Source organism: Diadema antillarum, unplaced genomic scaffold (genome assembly GCF_040938485.1).
Source record: "Diadema antillarum isolate AM-2024a unplaced genomic scaffold, OU_Dant_1.0 seq00000697_RagTag, whole genome shotgun sequence".
In the NCBI taxonomy this organism is placed as follows: Eukaryota; Metazoa; Echinodermata; class Echinoidea; order Diadematoida; family Diadematidae; genus Diadema; species Diadema antillarum.
In genome coordinates, this window is record NW_027271602.1 from 1,221,490 (window position 1) to 1,249,277 (window position 27,788).

At 37.9% G+C, this 27,788-nt stretch overlaps 2 protein-coding genes across 2 annotated transcripts in view; one reads left to right on the forward strand and one right to left on the reverse strand.

Moving 5' to 3' along the window:
* Positions 1-27,788, reverse strand: part of LOC139737635 (5'-3' exonuclease PLD3-like) — a 108,586-nt gene that overhangs the window by 28,892 nt on the left and 51,906 nt on the right. The window contains exons 3-6 of the mRNA XM_071648309.1: positions 17,597-17,777; positions 14,621-14,878; positions 13,023-13,223; positions 7,361-7,500 (exon numbers count right to left, since the gene is read on the reverse strand). Coding sequence (XP_071504410.1) covers positions 7,361-7,500; positions 13,023-13,223; positions 14,621-14,878; positions 17,597-17,777 — 780 coding nt within the window. The remainder of the gene's footprint in view (positions 1-7,360; positions 7,501-13,022; positions 13,224-14,620; positions 14,879-17,596; positions 17,778-27,788) is intronic.
* LOC139737658 (uncharacterized) lies at positions 24,942-27,501 on the forward strand. The gene is made up of 3 exons (XM_071648335.1): positions 24,942-25,027; positions 26,220-26,452; positions 26,760-27,501. The coding sequence occupies exons 2-3, from the start codon at positions 26,316-26,318 to the stop codon at positions 26,998-27,000; spliced, it is 378 nt and encodes a 125-aa protein (XP_071504436.1). The 5' UTR covers positions 24,942-25,027; positions 26,220-26,315; the 3' UTR covers positions 27,001-27,501.

Below are 27,788 nucleotides of genomic sequence, written 5' to 3' on the forward strand. Positions count from 1 at the left end.
TGCCACATTTCATAAGCTTTTGTCAAAAACTGAGGAAGTAGTTCAATCCACAAGATCTTTCCTTGATCTTCCACCATTAATATGCCGTTACCATGGCAACGCAGCTTCCGAAACGTCCAAAAAATATGTCTTGCACATCTTCCCACCAAGACCAATGTGTGTGCCACATTTCATGAGCTTCAGTCGAATACAGAGGAAGTAGTTCAATCCGCAAGATCTTTCCTTGATCTTCTGCCATTTATATGCCGTTACCATAGCAACGCAGCTTCCGACACGTCCGAAAAATATGTCTTCCACATCTTCCCACCAAGATCAAGGTGTGTGCCACATTTCATAAGCTTTGGTCAAAAAACTGAGGAAGTAGTTAAATCCGCAAGATCTTTCCTTGATCTTCTGCCATTAATATGCCGTTACCATGGCAACGTACTTTCGGGTACTGTCAAAAAATGCGTCTTGCACATCTACAACCAAAGGCACACATCTGTACCAAGTTTCATGGAAATTGGGCAAAAACTGAGGAAGTAGTTTGCAACACAAAATTTTCCATCATTTTGGCTCATAATATGTGAGCTGTTACCATGGCAACATACTTTTTGTCACTGTCAAGAAATGTGTCATGCTGACCTATATCCTAAGACAAACATTCAATATGAATTCCATGAGAATTGGAAGAACACTGATGAAGCAGTTTTGCCATGAAGCATTTTGCCCTATATTTTACCAATAACATGCCGTTACCATGGCAACGCACTTTTTGCCACTGCGGAAATATGTGTCTTGCACATTAACATATTCAGATGAACATCTGTACCTAATTTCATAAAAATTGATCAAAAACTGTGGGAGGAGTTCGCGACGCAAGATTTGTACCCATTTTTGCCCATAATATGCCGTTACCATGGCAACGTACTTTTGGGTACTGTCAAAAAATACGTCTTGCACATCTACAACCCAAGGCACACATCTGTGCCAAGTTTTATGGGAATCGGTTGAAAACTGAGGAAGTAGTTCGCGACGCAAGATTTGCAACGGACCGACCACCCGACCGCCCGACCGCCCGACCGTCCGCTGATTCCTATATACCCCCTTCAAACTTCGTTTGGCGGGGGTATAACAACCACCTGAAAAAGCAGACAAAGATCAGCGTGTACAGAGCCGTTGTCTTACCAACTCTCCTGTACGGATCCGAGTCATGGGCCCTCTACCGGCATCACCTACGCCTTCTTGAGCGCTTCCACCAGCGATGTCTCCGCTTCATCCTAAACATCCACTGGAATGACTTTGTCACCAACATCAAAGTTCTTGAGCTGGCAGAGACTACTAGCATCGAAGCCACACTGATGAAAACTCAACTGCGCTGGGCTGGTCATGTCTCGAGAATGGAAGACCATCGCCTTCCGAAGGTCATGCTGTACGGTGAGCTCTCTTCTGGACACCGAGACAGAGGTGGACCCAGGAAGAGATACAAGGACTGCTTGAAAAAAACCTTGAGCACCTGCAACATCGATCACCGACGGTGGGCTGCTATCGCCTCTGATCGCACATCTTGGCGCCTTACTGTTCGACGAGCAACAGCCGCCTTCGAGGATGATCGCAGGGCCCGACTCAACAGAAAAAGACAACAGAGGAAAAACCCAACATCCAACATCAACCAACCGTCTTTCCCGTGCAACCGCTGCAACCGTGCCTGCCTGTCCCGCATCGGACTCATCAGTCACTTTCGAGCCTGCAGCAGACATGGACTTCCTTAAATCTTCGTTCGAGAAGCAAAGCCATATATATATACATCATAAACCCTCAGCGCGCCTCGCCCGAACAGAAACTAGAGCACTCACTTAGGTGCGCGCATGCAAACCTCAATACGTGCAGCCTGAACTCCCAAGTTCATTGACCCTACCTGCCAAAATATCAAAAATCCTTCATAAATTCCCCCAAAATTCTCGGATCACTACCAAAAGTTAATCGTTTTTACTTGTGTCATTCTCAACCTTTCCTGCAAGTTTCATTCCAATCCGTTAAACACTTTTTGAGTTATTTTGCACACAGACAAAATAACTAACTAACGAATGAACGAACGAACAAACAAACCAACGGTAACAAAAACATAACCCCCTCCCTTGGCAGAGGTAATAAGCATACTTATCTAATAATATGTAATATGCTGCTAATTTCAATCCAGGCAGCCTGAAAACACATATAAAACAATTTTTTTAAATTTTTGTATGACATTGAAATAGAGGACATTCTTTCTGCTCGAGGAGTGAAACAACTGATGGGGGAGTGCGGGTGGGGGGGGGGGGGATATCCCCCTACCCCTGATGATGTTTTTGCATTTTTAGAGCAATCTGGTTCACAACTACAGGTGACATATTTTTAAAAAAATTTCAATAAATTAGTAAAGCAATATGGTGGTGGACTATTTAAACTAGATGTATCGCTACGGCGACTGATATGCCTCCGCCATAATGCATGGTTCTCCTAATAGGTCTATAGTACAATGTCTTGACAATGTGTGATGACAGTTTCACACGATTGGCAAAATATTAAAATGACAGGTTTGACACAAATGTGCTGAATGTTCACTTTCCTAGAACTAGGTTCAATTGGATGAATGATTAAAATGTCAGAGTGCAGGTATTTGGGGAACTGATGATTTTTACTTGACTTTTGACCCTTTTAAAAGTTTATGCATTGAGTAATTTTAAAGGTATTGAGAAAAAGTACAATTTCAGTATCAAATAGGAAAATAGCATTATCTAAACCTGGCCTTTGACCTTTGACCTCACAGTTCCAAAGAGAATAACTGATAGGTTGAACATGCATAAATATGTAAGTTTCATGATGATATCTTGAGTTACTTTTGAGATATGGAGGAAAAAGTGCAATTCAGCACTTTCACTGGACCTTTGACCTTTTGACCTTTGACCTTTTGGCAAGAAACTTCCCACAGAATATATATTGGGTAATACATGTATACATCAAGTTTTAAAAAAAAAACCATCAGGCATTGCATAAATATACGGAAAGTAGTGATATTTTGAGGAGTTGACCTTGACCTTTGACCCCTGACCTTTGAACCATGACCCCTAATTTCCCTAGATAATCACTGCCCATTAGAACAAGCATATATACTAAGTTCCATGAAGATACCTTGAACCATTTGCGAGATATGGAGAAAAACATGAATTTTCAACCTTTTTTTTACAAAATAACCTGTGACCTTTGACCTTTGAACCCGTGACCCTAAAATCCAAACAAAGTATTATCCCCCCAGGATATACCTTCGTACCAAGTTTGATGTAAAACCACCACACAGTTCTTGAGATATCAACAAAAACAAAACAGGACAGACGGACGTACGGACGGACGGACGACCCGAAAACATAATGCCTCCGACCGGCCACTTCATTGGCGGAGGCATAAAAAAAAAAAAAAAAAACTGAACCAAACAATAAAATTCTACAATTGTTGCTTAAATCATTGATCAAATCATCTAAAACTCTTGAAGGGCAGCGACAAAAGCAGTGGGACAGAGCTTCTTGTATTTTGTTAGAATTGAAATTAAATCTTACAGCTTAAATCTTCATGCTTAATTTACTTTAATACCCATCAAAAACTTGAATCAGCAAAAAACCTCAAGTACTAAACAAATTTTCAAGGTCATGTACATGATATGCAAATTAGCTCATCATGCTAGTTATGACATTTCAGACATTTGCATCATTTCCAAATGGAAATTGGTATTTATAAATGGATTTCTCGTCCTTGAAAACCTCAAAAATTTGTATTACCCTGCTTTCATGCTTCCTGGATTGAAACTAGCAACATGTCACATATTAATCTAATTAGCAAATTATGCTTATTAGGTTAATAAAGATAATTGCCCAAGGTGACTAAGGTGGCAACCAAGCTTAATTCACTTTAATACTCCACTGGAGCAAGAGTCAACACAAAACCTTTCACTAAACAACTTTTCTACACGTATGTATGTCAGTACATGGCATATTGTACCATTTACCACACTATCATACATAATACAAATTATGTCATTATACTATTAAAGTATGATATTTAAGACACTTGCATCATTTCAAAATGGAAACTGTTATAAATGGATTCTCTTCATAGAAAACACTTCAGAAGTTGTTTCATCCATGTTTTCAGGCTTCCTGGATTGAAATTAACAACATATTACATAATTATTATGCTAATTACAGTAAAAGTGGATACATTCGCGCTACTAATTTTTCGCGCTTGGCCGTGTCAGAAGACTTTCGCGTGTTTCTAATTCCGCGGAATTAAGACATGAAGTACTGGAACATATGGCATGCAAAAATATTCGCGTGCTTTTATTTTCACGCTTGCTTCTCGTTGTGCAAAATGCGCGAAAATTTCAACACCGCGAAAATTTCCACTTTTACAGTAATTGAGTATGCTAATCAGCTCGGCTAATATAGATAATTGCGCAAGGTTGCCAAGGTGGCAACAAAGCTTTCCTTGCCGGTACTTAAATACCATCTACAGCACCAATCAACAACAACAACAACAAATGACTTTCACTAAACAACTTTTCCATGTCATGTACATGGTATATTGTACCATCTACTGGACCATATTGTACCTATGCAAATTAGCTCATTATTCTAGTTTGCATGTCTAAGACTTTTACATATTTAATTAAAAAAAAAAACACTACTCCTCCATTATAATTGGATTCCTCTTCATAGAAAATCCTTGGAAAGTTTAATAATCCATGTTTTCAGGCTTCTTGGATCCAAATTAGCAACACATTACATATCATGCTAATTAGCTGAATACGGTATGCTATCTTAATCAAGTTAATTTCCCATGGCTGCCAAGGTGGCAACCAAGCTTAACTTATTTCAATCATGGACCTCCAATATTCATCTAGAACACCAATAAACAAACAAGGAAAAGTAGAAATTACGCGGTGCGTAATATATGTCCCCGCCGGAAGTAGCATTTTGTAACAAAATGTGCAATATAGGTAAAAAATCAAGGTCAAAGGTCAAAGAAGTCAAAGGTCAAAATTTTGTGTAGAAGTTTTGAAGCCCTCACCTAGTGCCATCACATAAAGCAAACGGAATCGAAATTGGGTTAGAAATGGCGAAGGAGTAGCATTTTGTAGCCAATGTACAATATAGGTCAAAAATTAAGGTCAAAGGTCAAAGAAGACAAAGGTCAAAATTCTGTGTAGAAGTTTTGAAGCCCTCACCTAGTGCTATCACATAAAGCAAATGGAATCGAAATCGGGTTAGAAATGGCGAAGGAGTAGCATTTTGTAGCAAAATGCACAATATAGGTCAAAAATCAAGGTCAAAGGTCAAAGAAGTCAAAGGTCAAAATTCTGTGTAGAAGTTTTGAAGCCCTCAACTAGTGCCATCATATAAAGCAAACGGAATCGAAATCGGGTTAGAAATGGCGAAGGAGTAGCATTTTGTAGCAAAATGTACAATATAGGTCAAAAATCAAGGTCAAAGGTAAAAGAAGTCAAAGGTCAAAATTCTGTGTACAAGTTTTGAAGCCCTCACCTAGTGCTATCACGTAAAGCAAACGGAATCGAAATCGGGTTAGAAATGGCGAAGGAGTAGCATTTTGTAGCAAAATGCACAATATAGGTAAAAAATCAAGGTCAAAGGTCAAAGAAGTCAAAGGTCAAAATTCTGTGTAGAAGTTTTGAAGCCCTCACCTAGTGCCATCATATAAAGCAAACGGAATCGAAATTGGGTTAGAAATGGCGAAGGAGTAGCATTTTGTAGCAAATGTACAATATAGGTCAAAGGTCAAGGTCAAAGGTCACAAGTGAAATTCTGTGTAGAAGTTTTAAAGTTCCCATGTAGTGCTATCACATAAAGCAAACAGAATCAAAATTGGCTCATAAATGACAGAGAAGTAGCAAATTGAACATTTTGATCACACACGGACGCACACACGGACGGACGCACGGACGCACGGACGCACGGACGCACGGACGCACAGACACACACACGTACGGAGCCCGTTTCATAGTCCCCTGCTCGAACTCGTTCGGCGGGGACAACAAGAGACTCGGGGGTCTCGCGCTCACCTGAGAAAATTGAAAAGTTGGAGAAGAGCAGGGGGCAGTTTTGAGAGCTGTTGGCATGGTGCCATTTGCATACATTGGTAAGAATACGTGCCATGTATACTGTACTTAGAAAGTTGGACTATGCAGTTTTGAATCACTGTAATACCTCATGGTATTAACTTCGCTTTATGACTTCTGATTCTAGAGAATAAGATTTGTAAATATTCCATAATTTGGGGGGTGGGAGGGCAAGTGGGGCATAGTGCCCATTTGAAGAAATTGAGAGCCTATCCTTCTAGGGATGCTACCTGCCAAGTTTGGTGAAAATTGGACATGGGGTTTTCAAGAAGATGAAACTGTACAATTTAGGCCCCCTTTAGGACCCCTCCCATCCCCCTCCCCTGGGTCCGGGGGGGGGGGGGGGGGGCACCCCTGATTCCGCCATGAACAAACTTGAAAGTACAATCATCAATGTACTCATAGTATTAACTTAGCTCTATCACTTCTAGCTCTAGAGAAGAAGATTTTTTAAGACTCCTTTTTTTTTTTATTGGGGGGGTGTTGCCCCCCCCCCCCCCCCTCAGGTGGGGCACGGTGCCCATTTGAATAAATTGAGGTCCTATTCCCCTAGGGATGCTACATGCCAAGTTTGGTGAAAATTGGTCATGGGGTTTTCAAGAAGAAATGAAATGTAAAAAGTTTATGGACAACCGACGACGGATGACGGACGATGGACTAACGGATGACGGACCATGCACGCCGGACGCAGGACGAAGAGCAATCACAATAGCTCACTTGAGCCTTCGGTTCAGGTGAGCTAAAAACCTTGCACTAAACAATTTTACCACATCATATACACACCATAATACCATCTTCTAGACTATTATACATATGCAAATTAACTAATTATGCTAATTTGCATGTTTAAGACAAATGGATCGTTTTACAGTAAATGGATTCCTCATCATAGAAAACCTTGAAAAGTTGCATCATCCATGTTTTCTGGCTTCCTCGTTTGAATTAAGGAATTTGTTATATATTGTACATATGTTCATTATATGACTATGATAATTAGGCTAATGAGAAAAAAAAAAGTAGCCCAAGGTTTTCAAGATACACTTCTAGAACACGAATCAATAAGTCAATAACAACAACAACAACAACAACAAAAACCCTGTACTTAACAGCTTTTCCAGGTCATGTACAATGTACATGGCCTATGGGACCATCTACTGGACTATGGTGAAGGTTGATGAGAATAAGAATGGAATTAGATATTTGACAACAACTTACAATTTTGGGTGTGAATATTTCATCTCGGGAACATAATCCATGACAGCAATGTAAACATACTTCTGAGCTGAGTTTATGACATGAATAAGACCATCGATGTCAGATGTGCGACCTTCAGGGCAGAATTCAGGAGGAGAGCTCTGTAATATACACAAACATTTCCCAGCTTGTCACACGAGGCAAGTTGAAAGAAAAAAATTGCATGGTATCAAGATGAAAGTTTGAATGGTACATGTACATTACTGATATATATGCCATATGGGAAAGACCTGATGAGGCTTATACCGTATGTCCCAAAAAAAATTACAACGGGGCCCTACGCAATGATATCTTTAAAAATATTGCATCAATCTAAATACAAATTCAGGGTATAAAACTATAACTCATTGCCCACATCTTACAGAAAACCCCATTCGATTTGCTTCAGTGGTCAAAGAGAAATGAGGAATTTTGTAGAGGATGTCGGGAATCTCTTTTGTCCAAGTTCTGTCTATTGTTCACACACAATATCATCAAAGTGCTAAACTTGGAAGAATCAGACTCATGACATGCTTTACTACAATCCCCATTTCTCTGTGACTGCTTAACCAAATCGAATGGGGATTTCTGCAAAATAGAGCTAAGATGTTACATTTTAAGATCCTGAAGTAGCATTGAAAAAAGATAATCATATTGGATGTTATCAATGCGAAAATCTGATTGTAATTTTTGCGGGACATACTGCAGTATGTCCCTCAAAAATTACAATCAAATTTTCGAATTGATAACATCCAAAATGATTGACCCGTCTAAATGCTACTGACCTTAAAATATAACATCTTAGCTGTATTTTGCAGAAAACCTCATTCAATTTTGTTAAACGGTCACAGAGAAATGTAGATTGTTGTAAAGCATGTCATGAGTCTAATTTTTCAAATTTTAGCAATTCAATGCTCTAGTGCGTGAATAATAGACAGAACTTGGACAAAAGAGATTCTCGACATCCTCTACAAAATTCCTCTTTTCTCTTTGACCACTGAAGCAAATTGAATGGGGTTTTCTGTAAGATGTGGGCATTGAGTTATAGTTTCATACCCTGAATTTGTATTTAGATCGATTCACTATTTTTAAAGATATCATTGCGGGGGGTCCCGATGTAATTTTTTTTGGGACATACTGTATAGACTTGATAAGAGAGAGAATTATTGGCTAACATTCATAGTTGGCATCAAACTGGTTATTGATATACTCAATTCATCAATTATAGGCAAGCATGTTGAACTTTGAATCGTAGTAGGCTAGCTATCCCCTTCACTCTCATCAAAAGTGGTGAGGTGACATGCGGGCTAACAATGCAAAGCTTCTTCCAGTTTCCCCAAGAGCTACAGATTTATAGTGATTAAGTGACTGTCTGAACAGTATCACACAATAGTCACTTGGTATGACAAGAGTTTCATGTTTACTGATCTTTCATAAAATCCCTTTTGAATAGCCTATAGATCTGCAACCACAAAACAGAAACAAAAACAGCATCATCTCATGACACTGTCACATGATGTAACCCTGGCTTGCATGCATTGTACTGCTTCCTGAACCTGTAACCTTGTCTGTTCCTTCCTTCCTGCCATTGAGTAAATCCTAAACATGAAGAATAGACTCCATTAGAAACAAATTTCCTTAGAAAAATCCATTATCTACTAAGTTTTGCCATTTTAAGGCAACACTATACATTATTCCTTCAAGCCTATGGATGTTGAGCATATATGTGACCGTGCACCTCAAAACGAACATAAAGTCGCACACATTAATTTTGCGTGAGGACTGAAAATAAGTGAAATGGGTCAACCTAGCCGAACTTGACTTTTTCATATTTTCTGAAAGAACGGGTCTTCTTTTACATTATGCTAAAATTTGGTATCATAAAACGGGCAGAAAAGTGTGTTTTTTAGCAGTTTATCTCGAACATTTTTGGTAGAATAGTGTGATTAGGTGTGTCTTTAGAATCCCTTTTTCATTTCTGAAAAACCTTGTCCACACTCTTCACTTTCAACTCTGAAAACTTTTGAACAAACAGTGCTACTGCTTTGAAAGTTGGCATTAATTATGAACAGTATGTGTTAATGAGGCATACTTAATTTCACTTTAATCTAATAATCCCTTCATTGTTGCTACTTTGGTGGTTTACTTCCTGTTTTTTTGTCCCATTCATCGCACAGCCAGCCCGGTTTGGTAAAGATTAAGCGCTTGAATAGACACTGTACTTCAGAGCCTCTTTTCTCAGTTCACACTTTTCCTGAGTTTGTGCTTTCTTTCCAATATTTAGATAGGTTAGGAGAGTCCATTTGATTTGAGTTATGGGCAATTCCGTGAAAAATGTTACCTGAGGGTGGAAAAATGAAAATTAAGCAACAACTTTGTTTTACCCTGGAAAGTATTCAGGAAGGGTCATATCAAACTGATATGATGAAAAAAATTGGAACAACTTGGAAAAAATTTATTTTTTTAGCTTTTGAAATCGTGTGTTGTTTTCTAAGACATTGCAGAAAAATTCAGTATAATTTGCATGTAATTCTTCTGAAGTAGAAATTTTCCCTATAAAATGACTTTCAGGCTACCATTTTTATGCTATGATAAAGCTGATGACTCATTTTTACATCATCCTTCTTGGTATCGAAAGAAACTAATTCTTTTTTAAAAGATGAGCATTTCAATTTTCTAAATTTCCACCTCTGTCAAAGTGTAATGTCCGTAACGTTTTAGATGTAAAAGTTTTTGTAACACACTGTGTTTTGGTCTAATTTTGTTCTAAATTCAAACGCAAAGCTAAAATGTGATATCACACAACATATTCACACAGTTTTTCGGGAACCTGCATAATTCCTTTTATAAAGCGTTACGGACATTACATAACCAATTCGTTACGGACATTACACATTTGTGGAAAAAGTATTAGCTACGTATGATTTTGAGGAATAGTTTGTATTCTACCCTACAATATTGATATCTGTCACAATGAATGCCCCAGCCCTTGTATGAAAATCGATTTGGGACTTTACTCAGCAACAAGTGCAGTGTTTCAACAAGGTTTTGACTAATCTTCTGCATTCCTCTATACAATCTTATTACTTGTATCTACTTATTTTTGCCATGAAATACATGGATGCAAGCTATCTTACAGCAACAGCGTATCAAGTTGAGTAATTATACTAGTATGATGGCAAGAATGTATGTTAAAACATTGTTAAAGAAGAGAAACAGTCAGAAGCATCCCTGGACAAAGCCTTTTACACAATGTATGGTCAGTTGTGGTCTGACTTGTCTGTTTAAGAACCACAGTCCAACCTCAATATCCAACCATATCGTGAACGGTAACCATCTGGATAAAATGATATTGCTGGATAAGGGAGATATGCTCACGCCTGACACTTTATTAATCAAATTGTGTAGGATATTTTTAATTGACTATTCAATATTATAGTTTAAATGAAAATTTCATGTTTTATTGTTCAATAATGTGGAAATCAAATGGAATGTGAATGAAATACACTTCCTCATTATTCCTTCTAGCAACAGTATTTTGGTTGATAGAAATAATGTTTTACCATAGCGATCAACGTTTATGTCCTGAATTACCATTACTTTGTAAAGAATAAAGTGTTATGTACTTCTAGACATATTTTGCACCAAATTATGCAAAGAAAATCATGTGCCAGTCCATATCTGGATAATAGAGCAATCCAGAAAAGTGATTGCTGGATAACTGAGGTTGGACTTAAAGTGATGAGGATAGTCCATCGATTATGAAAATTTCTGAAAATACAAGGATCCATGAATATTTCTTTAAGTGTAGTGAAGGAGAGCCATTTTTAGAACAGGATGGAATCATAGTATTAGACCCTCTCCAACATTTGGTCAAGAACACCTTTCTAGCTTCCAAGGTGATTTGGAAGCTGAATAAACAATATTCTCCAAAACAGACTTTTCTGACCCTGGTAAAGACTGAGTACTTCAACAAACTGTAGGGAAAAAGAAAGAAAGTAAAACTAAACATTCATTGTGTAAAAATACATACTGAGCATTTGTTGAGCCATTATTTCATGTGATTTTGATTATGCATTAGTTTGGATTGAAATAAAAGTTGTTTCTTTGTGCAGAGTTATGCCCAGTGATGGCTATGTAGATGTGAATAAAAAGTGTAATGTCTGTAACATTTCTTTAAAATCACATTTTGAGTAATTACAAGTTTAAATGTAGTAGAAAGTCAAAAGGCTGATCTATATGTTATTTATAAATCACAACTGTATTGCAGGCATTAAATAAGTTGATTAAATTCCAATATGATAGAAAAGTCAAAAAATTGTTAAAGTAGGGGTCTATATTGAACAAATAGCCCTCAAATTGGCAATTTCTGAAATAAAAGATCTCATGAAAGGGCTATGGCAACATGGTCAAATGTGTACTGATTACCATCCAAGTGAAAATGATAAAAAATATTAATACAAGCATGTGACTCCTGCCACTTAATGAAAGTGGACAAATCTGTAATGTCCGTAACGCTTAAAATGTAATGTCCGTAACACCAAAGTTTTGGCTCTAGGAGGGACATGTGCCATCTATTTCACTAAATGTGATTTTATTTTCTTTAAACATTTCTTTACCTTTCAATTTATTCCTACATTGGTCTTATTATGTGCTTAAACTCACAGACTTTTCAATGATTGCATAGGCATGCAAAAAGTCACGTCCAAAAAATGTAATGTCCATAACGGCCAACATTTAATGCAGTAAGTGCCATATGATGTGGTGAAATGGATTGAAATTTTCACTGTTTATGACTTAGCCTCGTATGTGAGTGATTCCATTGTATGAGTTCAGAATGAAAATATTTTGTTATCTTAATGATCTTTTGAAGTTGCAAATTTTGTCTGAAATGTAATGTCCGTAACGCTGGAACTGCCCTTATACATCATTTTAAAGCATAAAGTCTGCCATTTTAGAATATGGTCTTAACTAAAAATTCATGTCTGGCGACTTTTTGTTTGTTTTGAGGTGCATGGTCACATATGTGAAAAATGTTTTTACAGCATGTTGAAGAACATCAAATGCAAACCAATATATCTCAATTCAAAGAGAGAGGGCCCTAGAAATGTTGAAATCATAATGTTTATATAATTTAAACTGTCAATCAGGCACAGAAGACAATAAAAAATTCTAAAATTGATCCATTCACATAAATAAGCCTGAAATATTTTCACATCCAGTTTTATGTCTTCTCACAATAAATCTGAAACAGAAAATGTGGTTTACCATGATCACTTTCTGTCACCTAATTTTGAATTGGTCCTCAAAAGTGGAATTGTTAAATCATCAAAGACAATGAACTGAGATGCTTACATCATAATAAAGAGAGCATACATACAGATCTCGAATTTGATTTCGTGATGCTCCAGCTTTATCATCAAACCTAACAGCTTTGCAACCATTCCACTGACTGCAAAAAATCAGATCACTCTCCCTGGCACTCTTATATGCAATTTCTTCTCAAAGAGGCTCTGGCATTGCCTTGTACAGCAAAATAAATTACAAAAATTTGTTTTCAAAACAAGGCTCTGAATAATGTGATAATGTCTTTTTACTCCAAAGTGAGATCTAAGTACCAAGATATATTGTCAGTCGTACATACCCCAATAAAGACGTCTGCATCTGTTCCATTAAGTTTTACTTGCATTGGCGAGTCCATATTGTATGCAGTGGAGTACTGACTTGGCCACTTTGGAGGTATGGTAGAGTCATTGGTGCCTAGGTACCAATAAACTTGGAACAGCTTCTTTAGATCTTTGGCCAGACAAGAGCAGTTGAACACCCCAACACCAACTTCTTTCACCTGAGTGGAAAATGTCAAAAATATGAGCTGCATCTGTAAACATGTCCATTGCAGTATCAGATTTTTTTTCTTCTAGTAACAAATTAACTGTTAAAGACATAACTATTCTAATTGTTTGGATTTCTATAGCTTTTCTTGCATTTATTCCTATGTGAGTTATATTAGCCAGTGTACTCTTATGCTTTTGCTGTGTGGAACCAGGGCCACTTGAGATCTTTGCTCTATATCTCCATACCAAGACACAATTACACCACTAGTTTTGGTTTCTACACATGGTACATATAGTACTGTAACTTTAATGCAGAAAGTTCACCAAGCTCACAATTATCAAAGTAAAGTAGTTGGAAATGATGAAGAAAGGAACTGAGTAGCACAACTCACTTCACATTTTGCTTGAATTATTCTCTTTCTTCTAACATTATAATCCAAAATTCATTGCATTGAGCATAAAATGACATTTCTCTTTTGTGCTCATTATTTACCTCTGATTGGTCAAAACTTGCTAATCTTGACCATCAGGAAAATGGGTGTATATTGGGGTATAGGCCATTGCCTTGTTCTGGTCTTTAAAGAAGGGGGAAGTGTGATTTATTATAAACAAAGATAAGGGTAGAGGTTAGTTTGTGGTTTGGAGAAATAGAAAGAATCCTGTACACTGACCGTGCCTTGACAGTTCTCTTGGGAGGGAAACATACTGTGTGGCTGGAGAGTGAGGAACTTAAAGTGGGTTTTTTTGTGAAAGAGAATGTTTGTCTCTTTCTCATATAAACTGTATATTATGTTAACTGTCTACAGACAGGTATTACATGGCAATCTGTTTTCCCACCCAGAAACTGGTAATGAACAATTATTCCTTTAATAGATTTAAATGAAGTTTTTCCTATTCAATGCATACAGAGATAATGTGTGCATATTGATCAATATCATCTGTCAAATCACCTCCCTCCTAGAGAGCTAGTTTAAGCTCAAACTTCCTTCTTTGCTACCTTTACATGTGGAATGTATTGCCACATATATCCACACCAAATACATGGATTACGGTCTTGTGCTTTGCCATTTAGATATCCAAATAAACAAGGACTTTGGTATCAGAGTCCATTGTTCATACTATACTATTTCTTACATCAATTGTACACAAAAAATGATAATCATAACAGATGTGATACTGATGCTACAGCTTAAAATGATATAATAATGATGATAACAACAACAATCTCCATTCCCATCATAACCATCATTATCATCAGTACAAGTAGAAGTTGTATCACCAGAAAAAACAGTATAAAACAAGTTATACATCTTGATCTCATAACATATTGCCAAAATTATCAAAAATTACAGTACAATACCATTATTACAGTCATGGTAACAATGACAATTGAAGTCCTTGTTCTCACTTGAGTCAGTGATCGGTAGTCCATGTTGGCACTACCCAGGTAGAAATGCTGGTTGTCAACCACCCAGAACTTGGTATGTAGGATTCCCCCTCCCAAAAGCCTGTCAAAGTCAAGGATATGCACTACAGCAGCTCCCTTGGCGACCAGCTCCTTGGTGTCCTGGTCTGGTGCATCTTCACTGGGTTTGTTGAGTGCAATGCGGATGGAGACATTGCCTGTTGTCCCAGCTGCCATTAAATCTCGGAAGATCTCCTCACCCTACAGGGCAACAGGAATCATGGCAACATAGAAATGTAACATTTTCTTCTCCCTAAAATGAATGTGAGCAGCTTCATATAGTGCACTGACAACAAATCATCTCCTAAAAACAAGAATTCATCTCAAACAGGTAGTTGTTTTGAATGGAATAGGTGAAACTAAGGTTTGAAGTTCAATGTTCTGAATGAGATCAAGCAAATAGATTACAAGTGTGCACTGAAAATTGTTAGTGGGTTATTACACAACAAAACTATGAAGAAAACAACTTCAAACAAGAGACCTGGGGGTCTCACGCTCACCTGAGTATCGCAAGTTTACCTTTTATGCATTCTTGCAGATTCTTACCTGAGAACATTGGAAACTTGGCAGCTTTGAGAGCTGGGGGCATGGTGTCCATTTGCATATTCCATCACACTGGTAAAAATACCTGTCAAGTACACTATACTTTATAGAAGGTTGGACTATGCAGTTTTGAAAAAAAAAAAAAGAGCCTTAAAGCTCTATCACTTCTGATTCAAGAGAACAATATTATTGGACATTCCTTTTAATAATTTAGGAGGTTTTTTTGCCCCTGGAGGCCCCAAGGATAGCATGGTGCCCATTCAAACACTTTGAGATCCTATACCCCTAAGAATGCTACTTGCCAAGTTTGGTGAATATTAATTATGTTGTTTGCAGCAAAAAGATTAAAATGAACAATTTAGGTCCGCATTTGGATCCCCCCCCCCCCCCCCCGACTCCGGGGGGTGGGGGGGTGGGGGGGGGGGGGGCAGCCCTGGATCTGCAATGAACAAACTTGCACTACAGTCATCAATGTACAAACTCAAACTCAAAGTAACTCTGCTTTATCACTTCTGGTTCTAGAGAAGAAGAATTGTAAATATTCTTAATGTTGGGGGGGGGGGAGGGTTGGGCCCCCTCAGGGCTCCCAAGGGGAGCATGTGCCTTGTTGAAAAAAGTGAGATCGTATCCCCCTATAGGCATCCTACTGTACCTGCCAAGTTTGGTGGATATTCATCAAGGGGATTTTCAAGAAGAATATGAACATGTACAATTTATGTCTCCATTTGGACCCACCCCATATCCCCTCTCCTAGGTCCCAAGGAGGGGGGGGGGGGCACCCCTAATTCTGCCATGATCAAACTTGAAGCAACAGTCATCAATATACTGACTCATTGTATTAACTTAGCTCAAATACTTTTGGTTCCAGAGAAAATCTTTGAAGATTCCTGGGCGCCCCCCCCCCCCCAGGTGGGGCATGGTGCCCATTTGATGGAATTGAGATTTTATCCCCCTAGGGATGCTACTTGCCATGTTTGGTGAAAATTCATTGTGGGGTTTCAGGAAGAAGATGAAATGATTCTTGAATTTAGCACATGATATGATTCTTGAATTTAGCACAGAAATGGCAATCATTTTCCGTGAAAGACGAATGAGTAGTCGCACAGTCACAGTCACCATGTATACGTACGTGAAGCTGATTGGTTGAAGTTGTTCACAAAAATGAGCGACAAAAGTGTGCGCTTGTAAGAGCGCTTGTAATTGTTGAGTGTGCGCGGCAAATGTTTGTTTATTGTGACATCAGAGCCGAGCAATGGAACAAAAACTTGAGTTTAACACGGGAGTCAATGGAAATGGGTGACGTCCGCCATGCGCTATCCATTTTTGCTCAAACAAAATTGCACGGCTGACAGCCACAGCATGTGATGGAACTTTTAACTAAATGTCACGTGATGGGCAATCGACCAATCAGATAGCTACATTTTTTCTAGGTGTTGTATAAATTGGCATGAAGTCATTGTTAACCATGATCCTGCAACTTTGTCACATGTTGTATGATATACTATATATTTCACAAGTATACCAGGTAAAACTTCGCAAACTGGTATTTGAAAGACAGTTTTATGAGTGATTGAATTCGCAATTCAGAACAAATGTGACAGACTGAGGAATATGTATTGTCCCTATCAGGAGAAACATATCCATCATGGACTTTGACATACTGCACGTTTGTGTTTCAAGAGGCAATACTTTTCGTCAGTTGACTCGCAAAATAAACACACACACACACACACACACACACACACACACACACACACAATACGAAGTATACCACTTCATATCGTAGGAACCATTCCTACATTCTGCAGTTAGTACAGAAGATCACTCAGATGAAATAGTTTGGAAATCACATTCTATCACAACTGCTGGTAAACAATGTCACACTATGGCATGCTACATTAACTGATTATGAAAACCTTTGAACAGGGGTTCCTCATTGACTGACTACATCAGCATGAACACAAACAATTGATTGGTATTTAACAGTGGGTCACAACATTTTGTCATTGACAATGACTATCCTGATTTTTGCTGTTCTTGTTACGTATACGTTCTCTGTGTCTCCAGACATGATTACAGTACAGTGCCCTAAAAGTGTGTTCTGAGTGTACCAGTGCTGCAGAAGCTTCATAGGCATTACATAACAAACATCATTTCACTTCATATTCTGATGTTTTAGGGAGAAAGACTTTGAATACTTGAGCAATATGACACTAGCGTGCAACAAAATTCCTAGCATCAATTCCTCTGTTCATAACAGAAATGCACACACATATAAATGGAAGTTATAAAATACATGTTCATGAACAACAAACAGTGCAGAATAGAGTTTCCTTGACCATATGATGGGGGGGGGGCTGGGGGCTGGACAATTACCTCTTGAGCAGAAGTGTCATTGAAGACATCTTCACCCCGCAGTGTCCAGTACATAGATGAAATGTCTACAGTATCCCTTGCACTGGAGATGAGTCTCTTCCAAACAGAAAAAGTGGACTGATAGTATGGTGACTTGGCTTGAAATGTCAGGTTCCATGGCATGGATTCAGCCAGCACAATTCTGTGATGCAGCACATCACACAAAATTGTCATTTACAAGTGAAAAACAAAGGCAACAAATTCATTTAAACATTATTGTAATACATGAAATTTATCAAGGTGAATGAATTACACATGAATTTTATGAAGTCCCAATGCACAAAACAATAATTAGGTAATACCCAAACACATATCGTCGCTAGGGCGACAAGACCTCGTATCTACAAAATGTCAAATGCTCAGGAGAGCCAAAAAAACATGGCGGCCAAAGCATTGTGGCGAATGGGATATCCTTTCCTTTGACATGCCGAAATGGCTTCATCTTTGGAGTAAGACAGTTGGGATTTGGACAGGACATCACTCAACCCATTATTTGACAATTAATCAAAAAAAGTCATTTCATCAAAATTGCAGATACAAGGTCTTGTCACCCCAGCAATGATATATCACCTGTTGATTTAATCAAAATCTTCTTTTATTTTTCTTTCTTTCTGCCATATTTTGTGAACAGTATATCTCAACAGTAAAGGCTACCGCACACTACACAATCAGACTGGTCTTAAGCTGGGTCTTAAGACCAGTCGTAGACCGGACACCGCACACGATACGACCGAACCTTACAAGTAGGCTTACGACTGTAAAGCGCGCACAGTGCGCACTGCGTGCACAGCGTGCACTTGCATTTTACTGCATTGTGAATGGCTGAAAGCCTACGACCGGTCGTAGAAATTCAACATGTCAAATCTCTACGACTGGCGCTAAGACCCAGTCGTACGACTAGAAAATGGAAAGACTGTGACGTCACACTTCTAGTCTTATGGTCTTAAGACCGGTGAATCGGGGCAAAATCATGCAGCCAGTCGGCAGGCCCGTATGCTAATGAGCAGTTCCGACCAATTTATCCAAGTCGTCTCCTAGCTCTCTCGGACCGAGGTACGAGTCTCGCTATTTGCCAAATAATGTATTCTAGTCCTCCGGAAGGTCACATGATCGCATCTAGTGCAGAAGGGGACTTTTTCGCACCGTAAATGCACCGTTGTTAACGATCTCTGCAGAGGTGCAGGGTCAGTCCCATATAATGAAATTAGCGTTGTTCATTTGCTCAATTGAAACTCCGTGATATTGTGTGTTGTGTACAGTGTAGGCCTATATGTCTGATGTGGCGATGGCAGTTTGTAAATTTAAATTTACAACTAAAACACAACAATTGTACAGTGTACAATGTGTACGCTGTCTATAATAAACAGTCTTAATCTTCATTTCTTAATAGTTAATTATTGTAATTTTGTATATGATTTACTCTTACAAACGAGAACAGAATGTATAGTATAGTAGATTTCATATTATTGTGCCTTCTTTCGCATAGAGAAAGAAGGCACAAGAGTGATTTTAGTATTTGATGTAAACATAATTTTCATGACATCTTTAAGAGTTGACCCTACTGCAATGTTAACACTAATAGAGTACCAGGATTTTTGAATTTTTCAAGTTGGTATACAAGTTTTCAGTAAATATAGAGATGTATTAAAGTCTTCCGCGTCTAACAATAAAATTTATGAGGATGTAGTCTGAATTATTCTCAGAATAACAAATATGTACATTTGATATGTTTACCATAGTACAGTGCATGTCTGTAGTTTTTCTCTGCTTGAATTGGGGTTTAGTCCAACATAATAATGTTTTCGGACATGTTATTGTGAATAATGGTTTAGATTAGAATATCATCTATGATTAATTTGGAGTAATATCTGAAAAAAAAATGTTATGCATTTTCTAATCCTTTCTCTATTTGTGTCACATTGTACATGTAGGTATCCCCAGTACCTGACATCACACCGATGGAACATGCATATTTAAGGTGATTCTCTTTGTGGCCTCCAGGAAAATCTGAATGACATAAACGAGAAGATCTGCACTGTCAGTTCTATGGTGTATTTTATTTTCCTGGATGCACCATTCAATCTCTGACAGATTTTATCAAGGAGAGCACTGCTGTTTTGCAAGCGCTGAATGGCTTCCTCACAAGGATAGTTTGCTAAACAACTGATTAGTGCACCTGTAAACTTTTTCATTTCATTAAAAAACCCAGAGCAGTACGTGATCATGATAACCTACCTCAGAAAGGTGCTAAATATGTGATATGATACAATAAGAAGAATGAAGTTGATATAACATATTAAGTTATATCAACTTCATTCATCTTTACGGTAACATTTTTAGTAAAGACGATGTACATTTATATCCTTTGAAAAGCACTGTTGTTGTAGTAAATGTGAAGTTCAACCATTACAGATAATCAATGTATGGAACTATGCAAGAATCTATATGTTACATTATGTGCATATAAATTACTTTGGAGTCTGTACAGATGGCAGAATTATGAGGGATGAAACTTCAAATGTTGCCAGCCCTGATTAAACTGAATATCATCCTTCATGATATTCTTGATAAATGTTATGGAAACAAGTACATTGTACAGTATGAAGTAGTATCTGGACGTACAGCCATTACTCAACAGGGGGCATGTCTTGCTGCTGAAGGTATGAATTTAATTTGTACATCACCACTGAAGCACTATAAGAGGTTTAGTGAGCACGCATGTTTTATTGCTAATATTTTGGTTGTGACCCATTTCAGAAGAGGTTTCAAAGATGTAAGAATTCTGTTCGATCAGGTAGATACACAAGGTATGTCACCAAAAGGAATTGAACGGTCAAGAAGGGATAAGGAAGATGAAGATTCTGACACAGCAGTTAGATAGATGATGACACATTACATGTACTTCCACCAAATCGACCAAAATTTTTAACATGTTCGCATGAACGGGCATGCTCTTATTAGATACCTATCAAGAAAAATTGTGGACCTTGTGAAAGGTAAGATGAGCAGATTTTTATAACACCTGGGGGGTTTCACGTTGGCCTATACTCCACACCAGGGTGGTCGAGTGTTGTTACTGGTAAGGGGGTCGAATACACATTTGTATCATTCACTCAGTCATAACCATGAAGAGAGTGACACAGATACTTCAAATGTGTATGATACTGCTTGTGTACATGTACTGATACATGTGTATTCAGTTGACAGAGATGTTGGGATGATTAGTTTGCCTTTGGACATTTCAGATAAGATTATATACAGTCAATGCTAAAGTTGGGAATGAAAGATTTCTTCACATAGATGTTTTGCAAGATGCTACACGGCCAATTCTAATCTGTCTGCTTTGATTTCTAGTAATATTGATGTTTTTAAGTTACTTCAAATTTCTGTTTTGTTTCCAGTATACTTCATATGTAGTACGTACACTTCTGAATTGTTGATGCAGCTGCCAATTTATGTGTTTGAAACATTGGCAGTGTGACCAATAGATACATTGTACTTGCCTTCAAAGGATTTAAGGGCATATGTACACCTTTAAAACATTCTCTGCTGTTTGGACTGTTGATGAAGTTTATATTTTTTGGACATGTTTCATTTTGTTTCCAGTAAGTACACTTCATATGTATACATGTACACCTTCAAATTGCTTTTGCAGCTGCCAGGTTATGTCACCCTCTATTCACGTGTGTGAATACTAGTAAATACACGTATGCGTACCTGCCTTCAGAGTACTCAAGGGCATCTGTACACCCTCAAACATTCATGCAGTTTGGATTATTAATGAAGTTATCTCTGTATCATTTGAGTGAAACCTTTCCAAAAGTGTAGATGGCATGTAATTTACAGAGTATTGCCTCAAAAACATTTGTGGTATTCTAGCTTTATTTTATTCACTTACAAAATATTCAAGCAATATTCACAACTCTTTCATGTTTGTGCAACATCGGTATCAGTATAGTTTGTTTATTGCCAGTGTCAAAATTTGCTGGCAAATTATTTGTACAGATCTGCTCGATACACCTAGCTCTGCAATTGTTCAAACTACCTGGTACATTCATTTGCATTAGTCTTTTTACTGAGCTTCACCGGAAGAATTATTTTTTGAAATGTTCACTGTACATCACTGTTGCAGTCAAGACAGACTGTACCTTTCGTAGGTCTCTTACATGTGACTTGGCTGGAAACTGAGACCAATACCACCACCAAAAAAAAAAAAAATTTAAAAACAATAAATAAATGGATGAATAAATAAATGAGAGTTATAAATATAAAAAAAATAAAATAATCTAAAACCGCACTTGACTATACTGATAAAAAGTAGATAAAACTGTAGACTGCTTATGCAGCTCTTACTTTTGGTATTATTTTTTTGTCATGTGTGTGATACATTGTCATGAAGATTGGTGGATACCTTGAAACTTAACTGCAATGTAGTTCTTTCAACACCTACATGTAATAAATATATATATATATATAAAGGAAAAACAACTTGTGGATTGTGCTCCTTCCTCTGTTGTTATTAATAAAAAAAAAGGTATATTACTAATTGATGAGAATGGCATGTGCAATAATGTATGTAAATTTCTTTGCCTAGTTAGGTAGGCCTATAGTAATAGAGAGAATAGGCACAATGGCCTCCCATTGTACTGAAGTCCTTGGGATCAACAGCTTTCTTTTGTTATATCAAAATGTAATTATAACCAAGCAAATTTAAAAAAAAGTTGATAATGTAAACGGAATTTCGATATAATGTAACTGTGTTCACTTTAACGGGAATGGTTATAATATATTTGAGTGGATGCTTAGGATGCTTTGAACTGAGAGAGAGTGATGTGAATGATTGATGGCAGCATGAAACTGAGAATCAGACACTTCCAGTTAACGAAATCAGAAGGGTGGACAAAAGCAAACCAAATAAACATACATTGTATCATGAATTACAAGAACAAGTAAAGACATATAATCGAAGAGAGAGAGAGAGAGAGAGAGAGAGGGAGGGAGGCCCAGCAAGAGGCTGTAGACTATTAGTACGTAATGTCTAATGACAGACACAAGTACAGTATATCACGCTCGTAACTGACCACGAGTATTTACGCTGGGGTCGCTCATACAGTAACACACACATACAAAGCTATCGAGGACACACATCAATTTCTATATGTGGGACAGTACAATACTTCGCGATTTCATGCCGAGAAAAAAAGGAATGACATCCCTATGATTTCAGCTGGCTGCTGACCCATCTACAAATCATCACATTACACTTTTAGGTATCATCTTAAGCTGAATAAATTTCCCTTTACATGATATAAATTTTGTTGGTGCCCTACGATGAAAAAGAAGACTTTTAGGAGAATTTTACAAGAATATCTGTACACATTATTTCCAGAACATCGGCAATTAGTTAGCCACGAAGTTGATTATTTTTCATGTCGTTCTTGGAAAAATCAACAAGATAGCATCCAAGTTTTAACCTTTACCTATCAAATAAAAGAAAAATCATGTGAAAACGTAATTCAGTGACCAAGACATGAGCATTTCAAAACGACTGTGCAATCGTGCTCTCTCATGATCTGCGGGGTCAACTCGAGGTCACGCGTGCGAGGACTTGGATATTCTAGATGGGTTTTTTCGGGCTTGCCGACTGACTGCATGTAGTGTGCGGCGGGATTAAGATGACCTGTTTATATGCAATTTTCCATGTTGATGTCACATTGCAATGTCTACTGGATGCTCCTGTCTTCATGAAGATCAGTTACATGCGACATCATCGAGGCGCCATTTTGTAATTTTGACATAGCATCAGGTGATTGATGATATCTTCATAAGTAAATGTCATATCTTTATCATTTCAAATTGACTTAAAGTTCAAGTCCAGTCTGATCTTTTTGCATAATGCTTATCAGTCAGGCTCTCATGACTGGTGTGTACGCATGTATCACATATTAACCTTTATCCCACCGGGGTTTTTTGAGATACTTGAAACCATCGGGGGGGGGGGGGGGGGGCCTTTTTGGCCCCCCCCCCTTCAGATCTCGGTCATGGATAGGGCAATCCTCGCGAAAATTTGCATTAAGCTAGAGGCCAATGTAATCTACAAGACTGTATAGTTAGATTTTTCGCGTTTTAATTTATGTATTTTATATCAATTAATTTATGCTAATTTATGCGAAAACAATTTTTTGCCTATAAATCAAAAAATAAAGCTCCAAGACTTCTAATTTTTGGTGAACATATTCTTTTCAATATCCTCAAAAATAATACTGAAGCAAAAATTCGGCTTCGTAATTATTTCTTATGTATTTTATTGTTTATTGAATTTCTTATGTATTTGTTTTTTTACTTTTTGTTTTTGTTGGTTTTTTTCACCAAAATTTGTTGCAGAAACTTTTTAAAGCATAATCAGGCTAAAATAAATCATTATCAGCCATTGAAAGTAAAAATATCTATTTCTATATGAATTAACTGCAAAAGCACAATTTACATTGGATTTGTTTGTTTGTTTGTTTGTTCATTTTCCATCTGAGAAGATGGCTGGATAGCCCATATTCAACTACGTTAAGCTGGTCTTCCATGGGGTCCAGTTGGATGTGAGGTACACAAAATCATGTTTTTGAGCAAGTTTTGGGTTGACGAGTTTTTTTCAAAGGGGCGTGGCTTCAATACAGTATGCCCAGGAGCAACAAATTTGGTCTCAAAAGTTGCACGATACTTGAAAGAAAAAAGTGATAAAATGTCGCGTTGAGAGCATCACGCGTTGCGGAGTAATCACGCGAAACGTCGAGGGTCTCGCACTCACCTGAGAAGCGTAAGTTCACCTTCCATGCATTCTTGCAGACTCTTATTTGAGAAGATTGGAAACTGGGGGGGGGGGCAGCTTTGAGAGCTGGGGGCATGGTGTCCAATTGCATATCAACACACTAGTAAGAATACCTGCCAAGTACACTGTACTTAATAGAAAGTTGGACTAAACAGTTTGGAAAAAAAAACAAAGAGACTTAAAGCTCTACCACTTCTGATTCTCACGAAAAATATTATTAAATATTCCTTAATCTAGGAGGTTTGGGCTCTCTGGGGCTAACAAGGGGCGTATGGTGCCCATTCGAACACATTGAGATCCTATCCCCCTACATTGTAGGAATGCTACTTACCAGTATTCCTCAATTTAGGAGGGGCCCCCAAGGGGAGCATGGTGCCCTGTTGAACAAATTGAGACCCTAACCAGTCAGTCCGCAGCGTCGTATGCTAATGAGCAAATCCACCGAATTCATTCCATGCGCAGGAATTCTGCGCATGTGTCTAGCGACGAGGCTTTTCGTCGACGCAAAATGTATATCCCCAACATCGCTCGTTGTTACGTTGCCATGAACCTGTTTCCGGAGCCGTGACCGGGTAAGTCTTGCAGTCCAATAAAAGACGATTAATTCCATACTTTTTTTTAGCCGAATTTGACAGTTTTTGAGGGAGATACAATGGATATAAGAAGCTGCTTGCGATAGAATCTGATTTTGACATGCACTGATACATTGCTGGATCCTGACCCATCTACAACTCCTATGGTTATTTTAATCAGTTATTTGAATAGATGAGATTCTAGCGGAAATTTTGATACCAGTCTCATTTTGGCTCAAAAATAAACGAAGTGATCAAAATTGCACCCAAAGTCGAAGCAAATTTCCGAAAATATTGGTTTTGCGATGCCATCTGTATGCATGTAGGGTCACGTGACCTTCACGTTAACGAGAATTCCGGACTCGATTTTGTCTCTGCAGTGGCAAGTTTTGATCGCGCACGCACTGGCCGTAGTCCCGTATGTACAATTAGATGTCCTGTTCTGTAAAATCGTCGTCCACGGTATCGTATCACAGCAGCTAGCGCTACTACTGGCTGGTTAGAACTAAAAGTACAGAGATCGATATAGATCATGACAGAGTATGATCTACTAGTAAAATGTACATGACATCAGTCAATTTCCCTTGTTGTATTTGGCATAGACCCTGCACTATTTTATTATCATTATTATCATTATTTTTAATAGAACCAACAGTTAAGTTCTACATTCTATAGTTTGATGAATTCAAAATACATTATGATGGTATGGGAATATGTACAATACTACAATCATAATAATGTACCACCTCATACTAGTCATACTATCACAGTCGTAGCATTAGCATTTTGACAATTTGAATACAATGGGGTGATGTACCAATGTTTTTGTGACAAATGAAATATTATTTACTTCTGGTTCCACTGTGTTTTAATAGACTTGACAAATGCATGTTTCGTATAGATTACGTTCATGCCAAATGTCATTTTATTTTCATCTCAATTGTTGCTATTTCACTTTTTTCTTTTGCCTCTTTGTAAAATTTCTATAATGATCTTTGAACAATAGAAAGACAATGCTCTCCTTTATAAATGCCATTGGAATTGAACTGTATAAATTCCAGTTGTATACATTTTTGCAATTAGTTTCATTCCTGACAAATATTTAGAATAATTATAATTGTTGTGTAATTGAATTGTACTGTAGTCCTTCTCAAAGTATATATATTTTTTGAACTCTGAATTAACCTTTCAGCACCAACCCCTTGCGAGATGTGTGCCACAAAAGCAGCTTCTTGCCAAAGGTGTATGAAGACACCAACCAAACACCATCTCCTGCCCCAAGCCAACAATGCCCCACCAAGCCAGCCACTGCGGGGACACCAACCCAGTCAGCTCCTGCTCTACGCCAAGAGTGCTCAAGAGACAGAACATCCAAGCGTGTGACCCTCCCGCAGGAACTGGTAAATTGGATACAGGATTGCATCTGTAAGTTAGAATTCTTGCTCTTTTCAACTTGCACTCAAGTTCCTCAAACAGGGATTAATAAATTGAAATTTTAGTTGGTACAGTTGTATTGTAAATTTTTGTTAATGATTATTGAGCAATAGAAAAAGTGTAATGTTCTTATTTAAGATGCCACTGAACGTTAAGTCATGAAATTTAATTGTACACATTTTAAGAGTAGTCAAATGAATTATGGGCAGTAGCTTGAATGACTGTAATCCTTCTCTGGCTGTCATGTAATTGTAATTCTTCTTGAAGAATATTTTTTAAACTCTGATTTGCCTTTCAGCACCAACCCCTTACCAGATATGTGCCACAAAAGCAGCTTCTTGCCAAAGGTGTATGAAGACACCAACCAAACACCATCTCCCCTGCCCCAAGCCAACAATGCCCCACCAAGCCAGCCACTGCAGGGATACCAACCCAGTCAGCTCTTGCTCAACGCCAAGAGTGCTCAAGAGATGGAACATGCCGGAAATGCTCCATTACAGCTTGTTTGTATGACCCTCCCGCAGGAACTGGTAAATTGAATGCTGTACAGGATTGCATCTGTAAATTATTATTCTAGTTAAACCCATTTTGTTTGGTCAGTATAACACTCAAGGTGTATCCCCAAGTCAGTAGAATGCTCATGAAGATCAACTGCTGCCCCCTCATTCTGCTCTTAGGTTTCACAGGTTGTAATCATGCTGGGTGAGAACTGTCTGGGCAAATGCCCCAGACATGTCCCACTATTCATGTATCCAGACATCACTCAATATGGCTGCTTTTCAGTTATTCAGGAAAAAGATTCTACTTTTGCTGACTTTTTTGGGATTTACAAGAGACATTGAACAAAGAAGAAATAATGTTGCATATTTAACAAGACAATGTTGATGTAAGAAAAATAAGTGTGTGAATAAGCAGTGCAAATGTAAAAAACAGGGGCAAAATTGTGGTCCTGGTTGTACATGCAGGAATTTTACAAATTTAGATAACCATGTAATTATGGAAAGTGAAGGTAGTGATAGTGACAATGTAAAATCTAGACACTGCAGATTTGTCTGAAAATGGTATAGCCTTGCTTGCATTGTGATCAAAGTTGCACAAACCAAGCATATGTGCATCTCTGTTTACAGAAACTTCTTTTTATTTCTTTTGTTTCAACAAAAAATTAGGGGGGGGGGGGTGTGCGCCGGTTGCGGTCCTCCCTGGATCCGCCACTGTGAAGATGTGTCAGTCAGTTTTGATAAGTTATTTTGTCTAATGCAGTGTGTGAAGAATGTGTGTGAATAATGAACATGTATTCATCTAAGAGCAATCCTACCTCTGCATACTA

What these genes read in the sequence shown, in the direction of transcription:
- LOC139737658 (XM_071648335.1), top strand. Translation starts at nt 26,316, where the DNA reads ATGCCCCACCAAGCCAGCCACTGCGGGGACACCAACCCAGTCAGCTCC. An exon ending in TTGGATACAGGATTGCATCT is followed by an intron (nt 26,453 to 26,759) that starts GTAAGTTAGAAT and finishes TTTGCCTTTCAG; the next exon opens with CACCAACCCCTTACCAGATA.